The sequence below is a fragment of the Echinops telfairi genome, unplaced genomic scaffold (genome assembly GCF_000313985.2).
Source record: "Echinops telfairi isolate 266 unplaced genomic scaffold, ASM31398v2 ScPeMD7_23;HRSCAF=83, whole genome shotgun sequence".
NCBI classification, from domain to species: Eukaryota; Metazoa; Chordata; class Mammalia; order Afrosoricida; family Tenrecidae; genus Echinops; species Echinops telfairi.
The window spans coordinates 49,515,809-49,535,575 of record NW_022103920.1 but is presented as its reverse complement, the minus strand read 5'-3'; the positions used below and the strand labels follow the sequence as shown (position 1 = coordinate 49,535,575).

Genomic DNA, 19,767 nt, shown 5'->3' with positions numbered 1-19,767 from the left:
CCACTCCCAAGATTTAATTCTGGCCCTCACAAGAGGTGCGTCTCAGAATGAAAAGGTTGTGTGCTGATTGGGCAGCTAATGTCACAGTGAAAGACTTCTCTCTTCAGTTTTTCACCATATTCTATATAATTTGAGATTTTTTTTTCATGAGTGATATAACTTGTATCAAATCACACATTGTGCTAAGAACAGCGTCTGCTTAGGCTGAAGTTGATGGCGCAGCTGTGGGAATGAGACAGTGGGTTGTCGGTGATCTGACATGGAAAGGACTAGAGAAAATAGCTTTAGACAACTGGAACCAAGTCAAGGAAGACAGCAAAGCGCAGGCCTGAATCGACAGACATCAGTCACAGAAATTGGTGGCAAGCTGCGGGCAGAGTCCCTGGGTTCTCTGAGAAGTAACAAAGGTGGGCACTATGATGAGGAAACTAAAGGTGGTCGTGTACAGATCCAGAGGGTGCAGCATTGGTTTTCCACACCCCAAACGGACTCAGGATTTCCCGAAGGACTCAAGAGAAAGGAAAGATCTTTATTTAAAGTAAGCTTAGATGTCAGTTTTAAAGATGAGGAGTCAGGCATGAGGGGAAAGATCTTGATATCTAGTTACTAAGTTTGATCACAGTTAAAATAACAAATACTGGACCCACCTGTTTTCCTCCCCACTATAGCTGAATGCACTTCCGTAGCTGGATGCCCAACGAGAGCCTCTGTGCTCCAGAGATTTTAATCAAGAATATCTGACTGACCAAGTTAATTGATGCAGTTTCATACTTTCTTCTTAATGTTGAGACCCAACATTTGTGTAAATGCAATCCATTGTCAAGACACTGCTCACACTTGTGATTGTATGATATGCTATATCACTTAGTCTTCAGATTTCTGCTTCTATTTGTAAGCATGAGTGTGATCATTTGCCATGGCTGGGCCGTTGGTTCTCACCTCCTTTCCTGGCTTCATTCAATCGGCATTGTCGTGGATTTCCCTTGCTTTTACCATTGAGGCAGCTTCTTCAGGTCGCCGAAGAGCCCATCTGTAACTTGCCATATTCCCAGCTACTTATTTTTTGGCCTATCCTGCAATCTACCCATGTTCTGGATGCCCCGGTTTTGATATGACTATCTTTCTAAATAATTTTAACATAACCTTCTTTAGAAATGGCCATCATTGATCTTCAGTGATAAATTATTCACTTGGCTGCAAATGAGGAAAGGTGTTTTTTTTAAATTATCAGAAAATTCAAGGGCTGGTGTTACCGTTCCATGTTGTAGGGGACGCCTTGGACAAGACTGAGGAGCGGCTGGCCTATGGCATAGAGAACAACAGCACCCTGCTGGAATGCACTCCACGGTCTCTGCAAGCCAAAGTCATCTGGCTTGTTCAGAAGGGACGTGAAGCAAGAAAAGATGAGGTAATTTATACATGCATGTTCATACCATGGTGTCTTATGTGAAGTATTTGGGTGCTTAAAAATGAAAATCTGTTGTACTAAATATATTTCATTAAAAAACTAGGTTTATTTTTTAAATCTGTTTTTGTATATTTATATGATATGATTATACATTATATGTGCAAAGACAAATATTCTATATGCATCAAGAATTTGGATACTGGCAACTGTACAATTTTATTTTTACTCCAGGCATCCGTATAGTTTCATAATTTAAGGTCACATTGCAAAAATGATCATCTGAATTGTGTCACCTAAGGCAGTATTCCAGTGAAATAGCTAAGTTGAACATCATTAACATACATATCATTGAGAAAAGAATCATAGAATTAGAACACCAATAGCAATGGTAATATTGAATTCGTTGTACAATAAAGCTTCCTGAGGATATATTAGACACTGGCATGGGGGTGCTTATCTATTGGAAACAGGAAAGAGACTTGCCTTTTAAGGTTTTGTGGTAGATATTTATATTTTTATAAATGTTTAAGTGATGGGAAAGGAATGACTTGGGCTGCATTTAGAGAGGTAGAAAAATATCCAGCATTAAAGGCCCAAGCGCAGACTCATCTGAAGACAGTTGCTGGGTGGAAGGGTGAGATGAGTTGAGGAAGCTACAGGCACAGATGGAGAGGTCAAGGGCGTGAAGCAGAGCAGCCAGAAAAAGCATCACTGGTATTGACTTGGGTTTGTGACCTTAATTTTCACAAAGGTGGTATATAAAAATAGCAAGTGTAAGAAAATCTAGTTATATTGTAGAATGATGGAGAAACGGTCTTTGTGAAATGGGAAGCTGTGAGGTGAGTAAGGGAGAGAAACTTTAGCAAAGCACCTTTACAGCACACCTTTCCCTGTCAATGCCCTCAGCGATCCTGAAGGACAGGGTAGACTTGGCCCCTGAGTATCCGAGGGCACCCCATCCTTATGGGAGTAGAGAGCCACACCTTTGTCCCTATGGCACAAAGGAGAGCTTACTAATTAGTACATAGAGGCTATCGAGTGAATGAGCAGACATTGCCACCTCATTTTGCATGAAACCAACCAGATGTGGAATATTTTAGCTTTCCGTGTCTTTTTCCAGCATATTGTAAGACTAAACATCCAACGTTTTTTCATCTCAGTCACTCTGGGATATGATTAAATTTGTAAGACCTTAATTCCTACGATGGCTCTGAGGGAGGAAGTCGCCTCCTTCTAACCAGTCACAATCGCCTGGATGGCAGTGAGTAAGGTAAATAAATAAAAGCGATAACGCGAAAAAGGTAATCAAGAATAAACGTGAGCAAAACCCTGTATCATCCTGCACGAAACTAAAATTGTTGATTTATTATTAAGGCATTTTCTATTTCACAAGTGAAGAGGGTGTTTGTATGGTATCCTAACTCACACGGCAGGGCAGGGCCTGGGAATGTTCCACAGTTCCTCCAGCTGAATGACTTCAGAAGACAGAGAACTAATTCTTTCATCAATGGTTTTATTCACTCGGTATGTTCTGTTTCTAATTTGAAACCCACCATAATCTGTCTCATTTGGAAATCTTTACCAAATCATTTTGACATGCTGCATCCATCAATGTTCAATTATAAGCTTCTTTCTCATATTATTGATATAATCTACTTCTCCTTTCCCATAATTTTTAGTCCCTGTTTTCAACTGCACTCAAATTTCCTTGACTAATACATTTGATGGTATTTAAACTTTTGAATTTATTCACTGTATTAAAGGCATGTCGTAATCAGATAGTGAAGTCTTTCTCTAGATACAGCAATATAGATGTTGAGTTATGCACACTCTAAAAGAAAACAAAAAGTTCTGATTTCATCACAGCCTGAATATGGATGCTGTGTACATAAAGCAGATGACTTTGCATGTGAGTTGTAGAGGTTTATTTAAAGACTTTTAAAGCATACATTAGAGTCACTATGAGATTGTCTTTATGAAAGGACAATAATTGTATAATCAAATCATGACCATTGCAAAGACTGCTTAAGAACTCCTAGTCTGACTCTTACCTGTGGAAATGATGTTCAGATGATCTCCTAATAGTGGCTTGATGACTTGTCATAAACAACAAAAAATCAATAATTTTCAGTCACATCATAGCCTTTGTATGAGACTGGGTTATCATATGTAAGTCTTCATTTTGTTACATTGAAAATGTTTACTCTTTTGCCTGCAAATCTGAAACCCTTGAAACCCTACCAAAGCAAACCAAGCTCGCTGCCATCGAGTTTGCCAACTCACTGCGACCACACAGGACAAGGTAGAACTGTCCCTGTGAGTTTCCAAAACTGTACCTCTTTACGGAAGTAGAAAGCCCTGGCTATGTTTACCCAGCAGTCAAGTAGTCCTGTGGATGAAGTTTTTGTTGGAATGAATCATTAGGAACACAAAGTAATTGTCTCAGTAGTAGCACCTGGAAACTCACTTATCAAATGTTTCCAAATTCTCCATTATGTACATCATAGACACTACTGTTCCTTAAATGGTATGTAAAGGATATATGTTCTGTACATTGTATTTCATTCCACCATCATTTTTACAAAGTCTATTTTTCTAGATACTTCATGTTAATATTATTAGTTACCAAAAAGTTGCTTCCGACTCAGAGTGACACTATGCCCAGCAAAATAAAGTGCTGCCTGGTCTTGAGCCATCCTTAAAAGCATCGCTCTATTTAAATCCATGTTTTGCACTCACTGTATCCCTGTATCTTGTTAGAGGTCTTCCTCTGTTCACTCTTCTGCCCTCTGCTTTACCAGGCAATCCATTGGCTGGTCCCTCCGGATACCATCTCTGGATACCCTCTCCCAAATACACGAGAGGAAGTCTGGCTGTCCTCGCTTCTAAAGGCCGTTCAGACTGCGCTTCTTTCAGGACACGTGTCTTCTCCTTGCTTTCTATGACACATGCAGTCTTCTCCATCAGGGCTTTAACTCCTCTCTGGTCTTCCTTGTCCATTGGTCAACTTTCACATGCAGATGAGATGATCGAAAAACCCATGCCTCGTATCAGGAGCAACTGAACCCTCAACGTATCATCTTTTCTTTTTAAGACTTTAAAGAGGTCTTTTCTGTAGAGTTGCCCAATGTAATACATCATTAGATTGCTTTGCTGCTGCCTGCTTGGGCCTCGTGCTCATGCAAAGCCTAGGTGTGACGCAGAGGAAGTCAGGTGAATAAAACAAGGAAATACTGCATGGTGTAGAATCCAGAAAGGTGTAGCTCCGGTTTGTATTTTTCATTTAATGTGTATTCTGAGCAAATAATTTGAGAAGCTGGGCTGTATGAAGAAGAAAAAGAACTACAAGATTGGAGGAAGATTCATTAAAAATATGTGGTGTGCAGATGACACAACCTTACTTGCTTTCTAGTAAAGTGAAGAGAATTTGAAACACTTACTGATGAAGATCAAAGACAAATATTAAGTATGGATTACAGGTTAATATAAACCAAAAAAAGAAAACAATCCTCACAAGCAAGAAGCAAGAAGCAATATAATGAAAATGTAGAAAAAAATGAATGTCAGGGATTTCATTTTACTTGAATCCATAATCAATGCCTATGGAAAATACTTCATAAGGGATCAACTTTCCTTGGCTTGATAACCTGGTTAATTATGGTATATATCAGTTAGTATATATTGTGAAGGAAAAATATTACTTAAAAGCAGTAGCTATACTTTAATGTATACCTCTTGTTCATTAGAAACTGTGCTAGGTTTCCTTCCTTATTTCTAGATATAACAAGAAGTATAAATATCAATACTTAGACATTAAACCCAAACCAAACCCATTGCCATCAAATCGATGCCGACTCACAGAAACCCTATGGACAGGCTTGAGCTGTCCCTGTGAGTTTCCAAGATTATAACTCTTTATGAGAATAGGAAGCCCTATCTTTAGCCCACGGAGTAGCTGGTAGTTTTGAACTATTGATTTTCCAGTTAGCAGTCCATCTGCATAACCACTATGCCACCAAGGCTCCATTAGTGAGCTGAAAGTGACTGCTGTTGGCCATTTTGAATTGGAATAGCATATGTCCTACTATCCCAGGAATGACAAAGTCAGCAGGAATGGTGTATGCATCATCAAAAAGAAAATTCCAAGGTCTACCTTGAAGTACCATGCTGTGCTTGATAGTATATTATATATAAGGCTACAAGGAAGACATATTTATGCACAAGCCCCTAGAGCCAATGATGAACAAATTGAGGAAGTCTACCAACTTCTTCAGTCGAAAGTTGAGCACAGTTCAGTGAAGATGCATTAATAATGACTGGTTAATAGAATGGGAACAATGGAAATAAAGAGAGAAGATCAGTGGTTGACAACCTTGTTGGTAGAAACAAGCTAGAGAGCTCATGATAGAATGTTGCAAGACCAGTGACTTATGTACTTGCAAATACCTTTTTCCAACAACATGTTCAGTGATTATACTTGTGGGCCTTGACACAAGGAATAAGCATGAATCCAACTGACTACATCCGTGGGCAGAAATAATGAAGAAGCTCAATATCATCAGTCAAAGCAAGACCAATGACCAACTGTGGAATAGACCATCAATTGATTATAAGCAAGTTTAGGTTAGAAATAGAAAAAAATTAAAACAAGACTAGAGGAGCCAAAATTTGATCTTGATTATACCCCTTCTAGGGGACCGCCTCAAGAACAGACAAGTTGCAGTGAACATTAATAGCCGAAGACAAAAAGCATTGTGGGATGTTATCAACACCTGAAGACAACAAAGTGAAAAATACATGAGAGCCCTGTCTTAAGGCTGAGTTGATTTCTTCATGAGTACATCGTGAGATGTTTTTGTTGATTTTTATTTTTCATATCTCCTTTTGTATAGGTAATGTTAAGCAAATAAAAAAGCATTGTTCAAATGGCTTAAGGAGAGATTAAGGAAGGAAAGGGCCCTCAACTTCTCGGCAGAGAAATCTTTCTCCTTGATGTGGCAAGCTCACACGTGGAAAACGTGCACCAAGACACTTACTAAAAGGTTTTCCTTTAGTTATTAACCTGACTTTTTAGGAACCAAAAACAGTGCTTATATTTTTGCCAAATTGTGCCTTTCCTTTTGAAATTTAAGTGATCCAACTGTGTTGACACTGAAGGGGGTTTTTGTTACAGAGAATACAAAGAATAAAGTCAAACTGAATTATGCGTTGTAAATGTGTGACCTGTGGAGGAGCCTTGTAGGATTACTGGTGATCCTGTCTATCTGCTGGGGAAGATGTATGGAACCCCCTCCTCTCCATGCCCTCCGAAAAAAAAAAAGACAGGACAAAAGTGGATCTCACAAAAGCCTCTGATGCTTGCTCATGAACATGGAGAGTCTGACGTGAATGGAAGAACTGATGAGGTACAAGACCTGAATAGAAAACTTCCAAGGGGAGCTCACGAAGACGAAGTTGAGTATGATAATTAATATGCAGTGAGAAAATTAAAAGGGGAGAATATGCTCAACACTTCTCAAGCTGAAATAGCAGAAGAAAACACTCAAGCCTACAATTGCAACATTGACGGGTTGTATGAGCGAATTGTTGAGTGATGCAAAAAATATCAAAAGATAGAAATAATACAGAATCATTGTATCTGAAATAATGGGTCAACATGCAGCCGTTTTGAGAATTAGCATGTGATCAAGAACTGATGACATTGAAGGAAGAAGGTCAAGCTGCACTGAGGACATCAGTGAAAGTCAAGGCTCCGAGAATTAACAAAATACCAATGGAAGGGTTGCCCCCCAAATTAATGCAGCACTAGAACTTCTCACTGATCCAGCCAAATAATTTGGAGGACAGTTATATGTCCAACCTACAGGAAAAGATCCATACCAATCCAAAGAAAGGTTACTCGGTAGAATGGTTACTGAGAAAATATAACTAATGTCACATGCAAGTAAAATTTTGCTGAAAATAATTTTTAAATGTTACAGCAATAGGAAATTCAAGCCAGGTTCAGAAGAAAAGGAAATTAATTGTGGCCATCTAATGGATCTTAATGTCTCTGCTGAAAACAGAGAATACCAGAAAGATGGTTACCTGTATTTTTTGACTATGCAGAGGCATTCAACTCTGTAGATTATCACAAACTAGGGTAACATTGTGAAGAATGGGAACCCCAAAGCACTGTGTCCAGGCAGGACATGTACATATGACAACAGGCAGTTGTTTGAACAGAATAATGAGATATTGCATGATTTAAAGTTAGGAAAAATGTGCCTGAGGCTTGTATTCTTTCACCATACTTATTCAATCTGTATAATGAGCAAGTAATCCAAGAAGCTGTTTTATATGCAGAAGACCACAGCATTAGAAAGTAGAGAAAGGCTCAATAACAGTCTGTAATATGCAGATAACACACCTTGCTTGCTGAAATTAAAGAGGACATAAAGTACGTAATGGTGAATATCAAAGACTTCGGCCTCTTGTATATCTTACAGCTCATAGTAAATAGAATTTAAAAACCAAAGAACTGGACCAAAAGAAAACATCATGATAAATGAAGACTATATTGAATCTTTCAAGAATTTCATTTTGCTTGGCACCCCAGTCCACATTCATAGAAGTGGCAGTCAAGAAATCAAGTGATGTATTGCATTGGGCAAATCTGCAACAGGAGCGCTCTTTAAAGCTAGGGTGTTAACATAAGGACTAAGGTTTCGCCTGCCCCAGGGCATGGCATTTCCATTCACCTCATATACTTGTGAATGCCGGACAATGAATAAGAAAAACCAGACTGAAAGTATGGACTGCCAGAAGAAAAAGCAAGTCTGTTTTTAAAGAAGTGCAGCTGGAATACTCCCTGGAAACTTGGATGATGAGACTTCATCTCATGTATATCGCATATGTGTTCAGGAGTCCAGTCCCTGGAAAAGGACATCATACTTGGTGGAGGGTAATCAAAAAGGAGGAAGGCCCTCAGTGAGATAGATTGACACAGTGGTTGCAAAATGGGTTCAAAGATAATAGCATTTGTGCGGACAATCCAAGACTACAGAGTGTCTCAGTCTGTTGTACATATGATCACTTTGAGTAACAGCCAACGCTCAATGGCTGGACAGCACCTAACAACAACAAACAACAAACACAGCATAAAATATATTGGGTGGAATTACCCTCAAAATATAAATACAGAAAATTAAACTCAGTAGGATATAATTCATACATAAAATTAGTGACTGACTACAGATTTGAACTCAATTATCCCTGATCCCCTGGGCTGGGCTGGGCTGCTGCCCCATGTGCAGTAATTGTCTACATACCATGAACTACACTTTGTGGTTTTCTTAATATACATATCATTTTTTTAACAACAGTGGGGTAGATAGATAATAAGGTAATTGAGACAAAATGTTTAATAACTGTCTTCTTTTCTCATAGCTAGTAAAGAATTCAAATCCAATTCTATACTCTCTTTCTACTAAACAATAGCACCTTCTAAAATCCGAATACGAAATATAATCCATATGTTCTGACACACAGAACAAATAAAAACCAATTCATAGCAGAAATTCTACAATTGGATTTCTGAAAAACACTCCTAATGTCAATTTGATCCTTGTATATTTTCATTTTCGTCAGGGTTCAGTGGACATGCTGCTGCACCTTCCACTGCAGGTCACCACTCGGCATGGCTAAGGATCTGAAGGGACAGAGAGCTCACTATAAATAGTGCTTCCTCGGGTCCTTTTGTACAATGCTTTCCTTGTCTCAGATTTCCTTTTACAGCTTCGATTCTGTGACCTGTGTGTTTCTGTATTACATGAAGTGCTCTCTATCATTTAAAACTATATAGATATAAAATGCAAAGTTCTCATGGGATTTTAACTAAAGATATATTCTATTCATGCACTTGAAATATATTATTAAGCACTTACTATGTCTTGCTTTTATAAATTTATATTCTGAAGAATAGAGAAATATAATAATATAAAAACCAAATAACAATACTTAATATGTCAGTTAATAGTAGAAAAATATAGAAGGTTTCACTTACAAGGAGAGGTTTCTGTTTTCAAAGATCTGATCATGTAAAGTCTTACTACAAAGATCACCAATGAAGTGGCATTTACAAGAATACCTGAGAGATGAGTCAGAATAATCCATGCGACCATCTGGGAGAAGAGCTTTGTCAGCAGAGGACTCCACCGTGGCAAGGGCCATGAGGGACTTGGGCAGCCGGGACAAAGGTTCTGGATAATTTTATACTTAGCATATTCCAAGAACATCGTTGGAAAGGGTCGTGTGCTGGAAAGAAACGAGGAGTAAGCAGGCTAGTAGACTTTGAGTCTGAAAGGTAAAGAACTGGCTCACGCAGGCCCTTAAAGATCATCATGAAGGACTCTGCTTTGCTCAGAAATAAATAGGATACCATTGAGTAGTTGTTGGGAAAGCAGGGGGATGACCAGCACTTGGCTCTTAAAGGATTCCTATGGCTACTACATGCTAAAATGAATTATGTTTATCATTACATAACTTTTAAAATACACTTCATTGCACTCTTTGTTATGTGAATTATATGTCGTTAAAACCCTAACAATTTAAAAGGATACAGTAGGGATAAATATGGGAGCAAATATTCACTGATGTGACAGACATTGAGGAATAAATCATGTTCACACACACAAAATGGGCTCAGTGTGAAGTATCTGGAATTGGTATTGTTCAACCTAAGAAGCATTGATTCACTAGGCACCACTTTAATGGGTGAGGTTAAGCCATTGCCATTAGTGATGGGGGAATGACGCATGCTAGATTTTGCAAGATCAGTGACCTTTTCATTTTGACTTCATTTTCACAACAACATAAAGACAGACTGTACATGTGGACCTCACCATATGGAGTACACAGGATCTCAACAGGTGCAAAACAGAGCTTTATCCACGAAAAGGGATGGTGGAGAATGTCAAGGACAGAGAACAAGTGCAGAATAGACCATCAGTTTTTCATATGCAAGTTCAAGTAAAACTGAAGAAAAATGGAAACAGGCCCATGCAAGCCAAACTACAACCTTAAGTTCATCCCACTTGAATGTACAGGTCATCTCAATCATGGATTTGATACTCTTAAGACTGATGATCTAAGACTGGGTAATCTGACAGAGGCTAGGGGATGACATTAAAGATATCATAAATGGAGCAACCAAATGATCATTAGAAACACAATAAAGAAAATGCTAAAATGAATAACAGACAAGAATATGAGATTCATTCATGAATTTAGTAATAAAGAATGTGAAAGAAATTATGACGTAAAAGAGTCGACCAGAAGATATCAACGGGTGGCTTGAGAAGGCATGTAAATGATTAAGATAGAATGTACAAGTACACAGAAATTCAAAAGAGAAAGGCATATTTACTGTTTCTTGATCTAAAAGAACTGAAGAAAAACTCAAGCTTTAAAAGTTGTAGCACTGAAGGAGTCTATGAGCAAATTAGTGACTAATACAAGAACCATCAAATAAAGATGGTAGAAATACAGATAGTCACTGTATCAAAAATAATTGGTGAAAGGAGCCATTGGACAGTGTAAGACATGACAAAATAATAATTTATACATTATCAAGGGTTCGTTAGGGAGGGGTGGCTGGGAGGGAGGGGAAAATAAGGAACTGATACCAAGAGCTCAAGTAGAAAGAAAATGTTTTGAGAATGATGATGGCAACAAATGTACATCCATTGTGCTTGACATAATGGATGTTTGTATGGATTGTGATGAGTTGTATGAGCCCATAATAAAATGATTTTTAAAAAAAAGAATTGGTCGACATTGAATCTTTCCAGAGTTGGTGTGTGATCCAGAACCGAGGGACCTGAAGGAAGAGGTTCAAGCTGCACGGAAGGAATCATCCTAAAACAGAACTTCAGGTCCTAATGGAATAACAGATGTCTCAACAAGCAGATGAAGTTCTGGAAAAACTCACTGGGCCATGCCAAGAAATTTGAAAGCCACCTACATGGGCAACAAAGGGAAGAGATCTGTATTTGAGCTATTCTAAATAAAGGTAACCCAGCAGAAAGTAGACATTATTGAACAATATCATTAATAACACATGCAAGTCAAATTTTACTGAAAAAATAGTTGCTATAATACATTGAGTGGGAGCTACCAGAAATTCAAGCTGGATTCAGGTATCAGATGGATATTGGATGAAAGTAGAGATGCTTCCTTGAATTTCTTGACTATACAAAGGTATTTGACTGAGTGGATCATAAAAAGCTATGGATAACATTGAGAAGAACAGGAATGTCATTGTGCTCATGCCAAACTTGTACATAAACCAAGAGGCAGTCATTAGAACAAGAACGCACTGCAGGGTTTCAAATCAAGAAAGGTATGTGTCTGAGTTATATACGTTCACCGTATTTATTCAAGCTGTATGCTGAGTAAATAATCCAAAAGCTGGACTTCATGAAAATGGGGCTAAAAATGGGGTTGAGGAAAATTTATTAACTAATTTTGATACGCAGATGACATAACCTTGAATGATGAAAATCAAAGACTGCCACTTTCAGTATGAGTTGCAAGTCTATGCAAACAAATAAAAATCCTCACAACAGGCAAGTCTATGCAAACAAATAAAAATCCTCACAACAGGACCTATAATTGACCATGATAAATGGAGAAAAGAAAATGTTTCTTCATACAAATACAATGCTTGAGGTACTCATTCATCTTTGCCAAGAAATTTGGAATTCAGCCAGCTGACTGGAAGAGACTCATATCTGTGCCCATTCCAAAGAATGGTGACTTACACAATATAAAAACTGTCAAATAATCTAATTGGCATCACATGCAAATAAAATTTTGTTAAAGATAACTCAAGATTGGTTGGAAGAATGCATGACAGTGAAGTACCAGAAATCCAAATGGGATTTAGAAGAGGATGTGGAACAAGTAATATCAATACTGATACCAGATAGATCTAGGGTTAAAGGTGTCTTCCTGTGCTTTGTTGCCTATGCAAAGACATTTGACTGTGGGGGCCACAACAAGTTGTGTACAGCATCACAAAGAATGGGAATTCTAGAATACTTAATTGTGGCCATAAGGAACCTGAACAAAGAACAAGAAACCATCTTTGACAAAACAAGGGGTCACTGTGTTATTTAACACCATGGAAGGTGTGCCCTAGGGTTATATTCTCTTACCTTACTTATTGCATCTGTTGGCTGAGCAAGAATAGGATTTATATGATGAGGAACATAGTGTCAGGATTGGAGGAAGACTCATTAACAATTTGCAATGTGCAGATGACACATCCTTGCTTGTTTAAAGCAAAGAGGACTTGAAGCCGTTGGTGATGGTGATTCAAAACTACCCCATTCCTCGCTTATGGATAATGCTTATGTCCAAAATCCTGGGCTGTTATGTAAAAATCCGCATTATGAAGAAATGCAGGGTTAAGAGTAATGAATGTACAAATGTGCTTTACACAATTGATGTATGCATGGGTTGGGATAAGAGTTGTATGAGCCCCTAATAAAATGATTTTTAAAAATTTTTTTAAAGAAAAAATGCAGGATAACCACATTAAAACATAAAACAGAGGATAATTACATAAATGACAAGCCACTGAGAATCATATTGCATCCAAGTGGCTGCATTGACTTTTACATGGCAATTAGTGCTACTGTCACCTCACGTCTTGGCATTAATCACTGCCATATATGTATTGTTACTGCATAGACTAGTGAGATACAGGTAAAAATGTTTTACTATGGTCATAATTGTGAAATTTCAGATAACAAGATAGTTAATAAGGGAGGTGTAGGTGTACCTTAGTATAGCTGCAGTTTAACATAAAAACAAAATCCCTTACAATGAAACCAACAAGTAACATCATGATAAACAGGAAAAAACTACAGTTGTCAAGGTTTTCGTTTTACTTGGGTCCATAATCAGCACCCATGGATGCAAATCAAGGGCTCTTGTAAAATAACGCACTCGGCAAAGTTGCTTCGAAATATTGCTTTAGATTTTTAAGAGGCAAATATGTCACTTGAGGATTAAGTTACACTGACTCCAGCCGTGGTCTTGTGAATTACTCATATGCATGTAAAGCTGGACAATGAATACAGAACTATAAAAAGAATGCATGTTGGACAATATCAAGTATTCCATGAACTGCCAGAAAAGATAATTATGAAGAAGTACAGCCGTACTGTTCCTTAGAAAAACACATGAGTTACTGTATTACAATTATGATCATTTAACACATAATGTAGAAAATCCCCCTCCTATCCCAAACCTCCAACATGCACGGTGTCTTTCGCGTAATGATACCTCTCTGTTTTGACCGGCCACCTTGTCAGCACTCAGTAGCAAGGTGTGGCTAAGGAGCACAGAATCGGCCAGCATATGCACAGGGCACAATGTACACACCTTCTTTGTTCATTGGGAGTTGGCGAGGTAGGCATGAAAGTATGCTATCTTAAAAGTTGCTTAGAATATTGAGAAAAAAATACCCAATAGGATTGACCTATTGACTCCAATTTTCTTTTGGCTTCATTTTAAAATTTGCCCTGTAATTGTTTGCCAAGCATTATTTACAGCAGAAGAAATTCTAGGCCATGTAAAATATCATGATATCCTGGTAATGACAACACATTATTAGAAACACATTATTCATGGAATTCTGTTGTTGCTGTTTTTCAAAGCAATAATGTAAATTACATGTCAATTGTATATCTGTACCTAGTTGGGTTTTACATGATTCTTCTAATAAAATAATATATATCAAGAACAACCTTAATCTATCTAGGCAGCTGTCTTCTAGAACTGACTGGTACATTTCCTAAGTGGTGACAAGTTGCAGGAAAAGTAGAACAAACAATTCTTTTTTTTTTTTCTAGTTAGGTTTATCATGTGACCATGTAATAAAGCAACTATAAATTCTTGTATTTCTGAAGAATATGTAAGGCAGTGTGTATGCTTTCCTTTGCTAAATGCTTGAAATTTCTAAGTAAACTTTTTATCTCCTAAAATAAAGAAGAAAGAAAAAAGATGGTGAAATTTCGTTTCACTTAGTTTGAACACGTCAACATGTTGGTGAGTAGAGAGTCAGCACAGGAGATAAGTATCCTCAACAAGGTGCATTGACACTGTGGCTGCATTAATGGGCTCAAACAAGAAACACATATTTTACATTTTTCATTGCGAGTTATTTAGAAACCAAGGAAAAAGAAAACCACGCCAACCAAGAAATTGGGTGATGGTTCATGTGAGAGATATTAGGGAAAAACGTGCAGCAAAATTCACTTTAGATTCTCATGCATTTCTCTGGGATGATGCAGGAGAAGGCGGTGCTTCATTCTGGGTGCGTGGGTTCACAATGAGTTTGAGCCATCTCGATGGAGCCTGATAGCAAATCCTAGCCCTCGCTTTTGTGACGCTTGTTATGTTGTGGTAATTAGGGGCCTAACCAGATCAGAAAGTAGGGGAAAGGAGCCTTGGTGGTGTTGTGGTTAAGCATTGGACTGCTCACCATAAGGTAAACAGTTCGAAACCAATAGCTACCCCTTGAAAGAAAGACAGGGCTTTTTACTCTGGTAAAGAATTACAGTCTCAGCACTCACAGGGGCATATCTACACTGTGCTGTAGGATCACTCTGAGTCGTATTGACACAATGGCAGTGCGCTTGGGTGTAGTGCTGTGGTAATGTCAGAAATGTAAATCATATTTTACATTTTTCATTGTAAGTTATTTAGAACCCAAGGGGAAAGAAAACCACACCAACCAAGAAATTGGGTTAAGGTTCACATGAAAAATATTATGGGAAAAACATGGCAAAATTAACATTAAAATCTCATCCATTTCTGAAAAGAATAGTAGAAATCTACCGGCAGAGAAAATAGTGGCAGCATGTGGAATAAAGATGAGAAAAAGAACATCTGTGTAGACCCAGGCAGAAAATATGGATTCAAAGGCAGACAGTGGCCAGATCAAGAATGTTGATCTTGAATTTAAAGGCTCAAAAGTGAAGCCTTATTAAATGAGTATCTTGGGGAAGAATATCTCTGTATTTGGGGCATGACAAAATCATGAATTGTTAAAACTTCAGCTGATGCAGGGCACTAAAATTTCATTGAAAACCATTTTTAGCACATGTGGTTTCTTGAAATTCCTTATTTTGATTATTGTTCTCTAAATCCTTGCTGAGAAAATAGTCTATATCTGAAAGAAACTGAAAATTAGATTTGCTGTTTGGGTGAGTGTTGATGTGTGTTGAATAAACACACATCATTCCTTGCGATTATGTGGATACATGGCGCACCCTGACAGCACACAGCATTCTTGATGACTGAGCCCACAGTGGTGCAAGGCAGGCAAGCAAGCCACTAGTCCCTAATAGTAACATCATCATGGAAAGATGCCTTTGGTACACTTAGAGAAATTATTTTCCGTTTGATACTTGTTGACCTCCCCATGTGAATAAATCATGGATTCTTTATTTAGGGAAAAAAATCTGTTTTAAGAAAAATATGTTTTTGTGTCTTAAATAATAAAACACCTCACCTTCTAATGGCTAACTTGATAAAGCACAAATGTCTATAAATTACAGAAATATAAGAAAGAATGTAAATTGTGATAAAGAAAATCCCAAATTTTAAATACCCTTCAACTTTTCAATTATTTTTTTACCCAGTACCAAAAAGTTATCACTTCTCAGTTCTGCGAAGTGAACTGAGACCACCTATTGAGAAGAAGAAATGCATCAAAGTCAATAAATACTGGGGAGAAATCTAAAGCACGGAGTCATGGAGAACTTATCAATCAGCAGTTCCTTTGCATAACAGGGTTGATTGAATCCATGCTGTATTTACACAGTCTAAATAAAGGGTAATTTTACTGATGATGCAGTGCAGTATGAAAGGTACTGGTTATTTTGTGAAAAGAAAGAAATAAAAATGCTGTACACAAGTTAAGTTGCTTAGTCTTGCAGATATATCATAAAAACTAGAGATTTATGAAGGAAGAGCCCATCTTTGCCTATTGTCTTGTTTGGTACATGACTCATATCTTCCTGACCTTCATCAACAAAAACTCCTAAGAAGAAGCCTAAGGGATCAGTGAGAGCTGAGTTCACATTTTTGTCTTTATACACATGTACTGAAAGCACTGAGCTTTGTTCCACATGGTATTATGTCTTTGTTTCTTTTGGTTTTGAACCATAAAGTTCATGAACTCCCTGCCTCATTGGAAACATCTGTTTAATAATGTTGATGTTTCTCTTTAAATTAAAAATTTAAATGTCCATCTTTTCTTAAGAAACAAACCTTTACCACCAGTAAATATTCAGAATTTTCATTTTGTAGTCTTGATGAGCATATTTAACAATTTTTTTATCCCAAGAATCTATAAAAATTCCATCATAACTAACATTATAGTCCAATCATTTTATTTTTATTCCTCTTCAAAAGAATACATAATTCTTATTTTATTAATGAAAAATATAAAACAGCTTTGTTTATCTAAGAATAGAAATGTAATTTGATGTTGAGATGAAACACTCATCTATAAATTTTCCAGAGAACACTAAATTTTTTTGAAAATTAACTACTGGTGTATCTTCTTAGATTTTGAAAAGCTATGAAATCATCTATGGGTCTATTATCCCAACCTATGGAGACCACTCTGATGGTGGACATCCGACCAACTGAAGTAATATTGTAACGAATCAAGTACATAGTGAAAATACTCCAAACTCACTGCTGTATAATCTATCCTGACTCATAGCAACTCCTTAAGGCAAGGCAGCACTGCCCTCTGGCTTCTGGGATAGTAAAGCTTCACAGGAATTGGAACACTCATCTTCCTCCTGCACATCAAAGACAAGTTGTCCCAAACCCGAGTTCTCCTTTCTTTCTAATTTACCTTGTTCTAATGCAAATAATTGTTCATATAACTTTCCTAATGAGAAAAAATATCTATGTGTGTAAAGATATGGCAGCAAAGAACTACGTATCTCAACAACTAAGCCAAACACACTGCCTTCAGTCAATTCTAACTGATAGTGAACCAGGGTAGAACTGCCCCTGGGATTCCCAGACTGTAACTCTTCATAGGAGTAGGAAACTTAGCCTTTCTCCTATGGAACAGCTGGTGGTTACAAACTGCCGACCTCATGGTTAGAAGCCCAATGTATAACCACTATCTAAAAGGTGGGGTTTTTTTAATTTTGTATTTTAGCTTCACACAAAATAATGTATATTCAGCTACATTTATTTGTGAATCTCCTCAATATCCTACTTTGAAGATATTGATGTCAGAAATGTCATTTTATGATTTATTGTTAGGACACCTCCCTTTCAAACATAGGAGAGATGGAGACACAGGGGACTATGGCCACCAGATAACAAGCACAGGGTGGTCTCTTAAGCAAGTACTTTAGAGGTTCCACTAGGAGGGATATCCTGCTCTTCCTGGCAATAAGATAATCAACTTGAAGGCTAAGTGGACCAATGTTTCTTAAAGTGGGGAATGTAGCAACACCTGCTGACAAGCTCCCCTTTACCATTGACCAGCGGTAAAGAGCCACTTCTGTAAGCCCCACTTCCTCCCCTTGCACAGCCAGCTTCTCCGACCCCTGAGGCTATCCAGCCAGCCAAGTCTCTTACATCACTTGCTCCTGGGATCTGTGTGGACAGCAGATTGTGTGGGCAGTTTGGCACAGATATTCTCAATAGAGGGGAGAAAAGGAGAATTGAATCAGTGAACACAGACAATCACTCTGACTATAATCCATGAGAGAAACAATCAACAACAAAATGTGAATGAATCAGAAAAAAGCCTGGGAATGATGTTGGACACTATCAAGAGATACAACCTAGGTCTCCTTGAGACCCCAGAGCAAGAGGAAACAAATTAAAAATCTACAAAGAAAATAATACAAGAAATCATGGAAGAAAAGTTCCCCAACGTCACAAAGGAGAAGAAAAATAACTATTCAAGAAGCTGAGAGAACACCAAATAGGGTAGAACCCAAAAGAAACACATCACCACATATTGAACTCTCTCCAATGTCAAGGAAAAGTAGAGAACCCTGAGGACAGCTGGAGGAAAAATGAACAGTCACCTACAAAGGGAAACTGATCAGAATAAGCTCAGACTTCTCAGGAGAAACTAAGCACGCAAGAAGACAAATTCTGAAAGTAAAAAAAAGACACAAAAAACCTGCCAAACAAGAATCCTATATCCAGCAAAATTATCCCTCAATTTGAGACAAGAATAAAGGTATTTCCAGATAATGAAAGGGATTCATAAAAACAAGACCAGCATTACAAAAAAATATTAACTGCATCACCATGGACAGCGAATCAACGACTGCAGACAAACCTGAGAACATTGCACAGCACGCCACCACCCAGAAACCAATACAATGAAAGCCGCACTCAAAACAACAAAGAAATAGAAAAGGAACAAAGACAATAAAACCACACGCATACACACACACCAAAAAAAAAAAAGAAAAGGGGGAGGGGGAGAAAACTTGGGGTACCTTGGCATATACGAGTAGTATTTTTTCTTTTATAGTTTTGATACACTTTTTGCGAACCATTTTATACAGTTTATTAAATTTTCACAATAACCCCATAGGGTATAGTGTATAGTCTTTTCTTTTTTAATTTAATTAAAAGATCTTTTTTTAAAAAAATATTTTATTGGGGGCTCGTACAATTCTCATCACTATCCATACATCCATCCATTGTGTCACGCACATATGCACATTTGTTGCCCTCATCATTCTCAAAACATTTGCCTCCCACTCTAGCCCCTAATATCAGTTGCTCATTTTCCCCCTCCTTCCCCACTCCCTCCTCCCTCATGAACCCTTCATAGTTCATAAATTATTATAGCTTTTTTATAAGTTAACCTGTCCGATGTTTCCCTCTACCCTCTTCTCTGCTGTCCATCCCCCAGGGAGGAGGCAATACTTAGATTCTTGTAATTGGTTCCCTCTTTCTACCCCACATTCCCTTCACCCTCCAGGCATCGCCCCTCTCACTACTGGTCCTGATGGAGTCATCTATACTGGATTCCCTTTGTTTCTAGTTGCTATCTGTACCAATGTACACCCTCCGGTCCAGCCAGATTTGTAAGGTAGAATTGGGATCATGATAGTGGTGGGGGAAGAGGGGGGCGGGGGCGGGGAAGCATTAAAGAACTAGAGGAAAGTTATATGTTTCATCGTTGCTACCCTGCTCGTCTCCTCCCCACAACCCCTCAGTAAGGGGGTGTTCAGTTGCCCACCTATGGGCTTTGAGTCTCCACTCTGCACTCACCCACCTTTACAATGATATGATTTTTT

At 38.0% G+C, this 19,767-nt stretch overlaps 1 protein-coding gene across 1 annotated transcript in view; it reads left to right on the top strand.

Annotated features, from left to right (window-relative positions):
• Positions 1-19,767, top strand: part of SEMA3E (semaphorin 3E) — a 316,859-nt gene that overhangs the window by 278,552 nt on the left and 18,540 nt on the right. Inside the window, exon 16 of the mRNA XM_004702793.2 lies at positions 1,269-1,408. Coding sequence (XP_004702850.1) covers positions 1,269-1,408 — 140 coding nt within the window. The remainder of the gene's footprint in view (positions 1-1,268; positions 1,409-19,767) is intronic.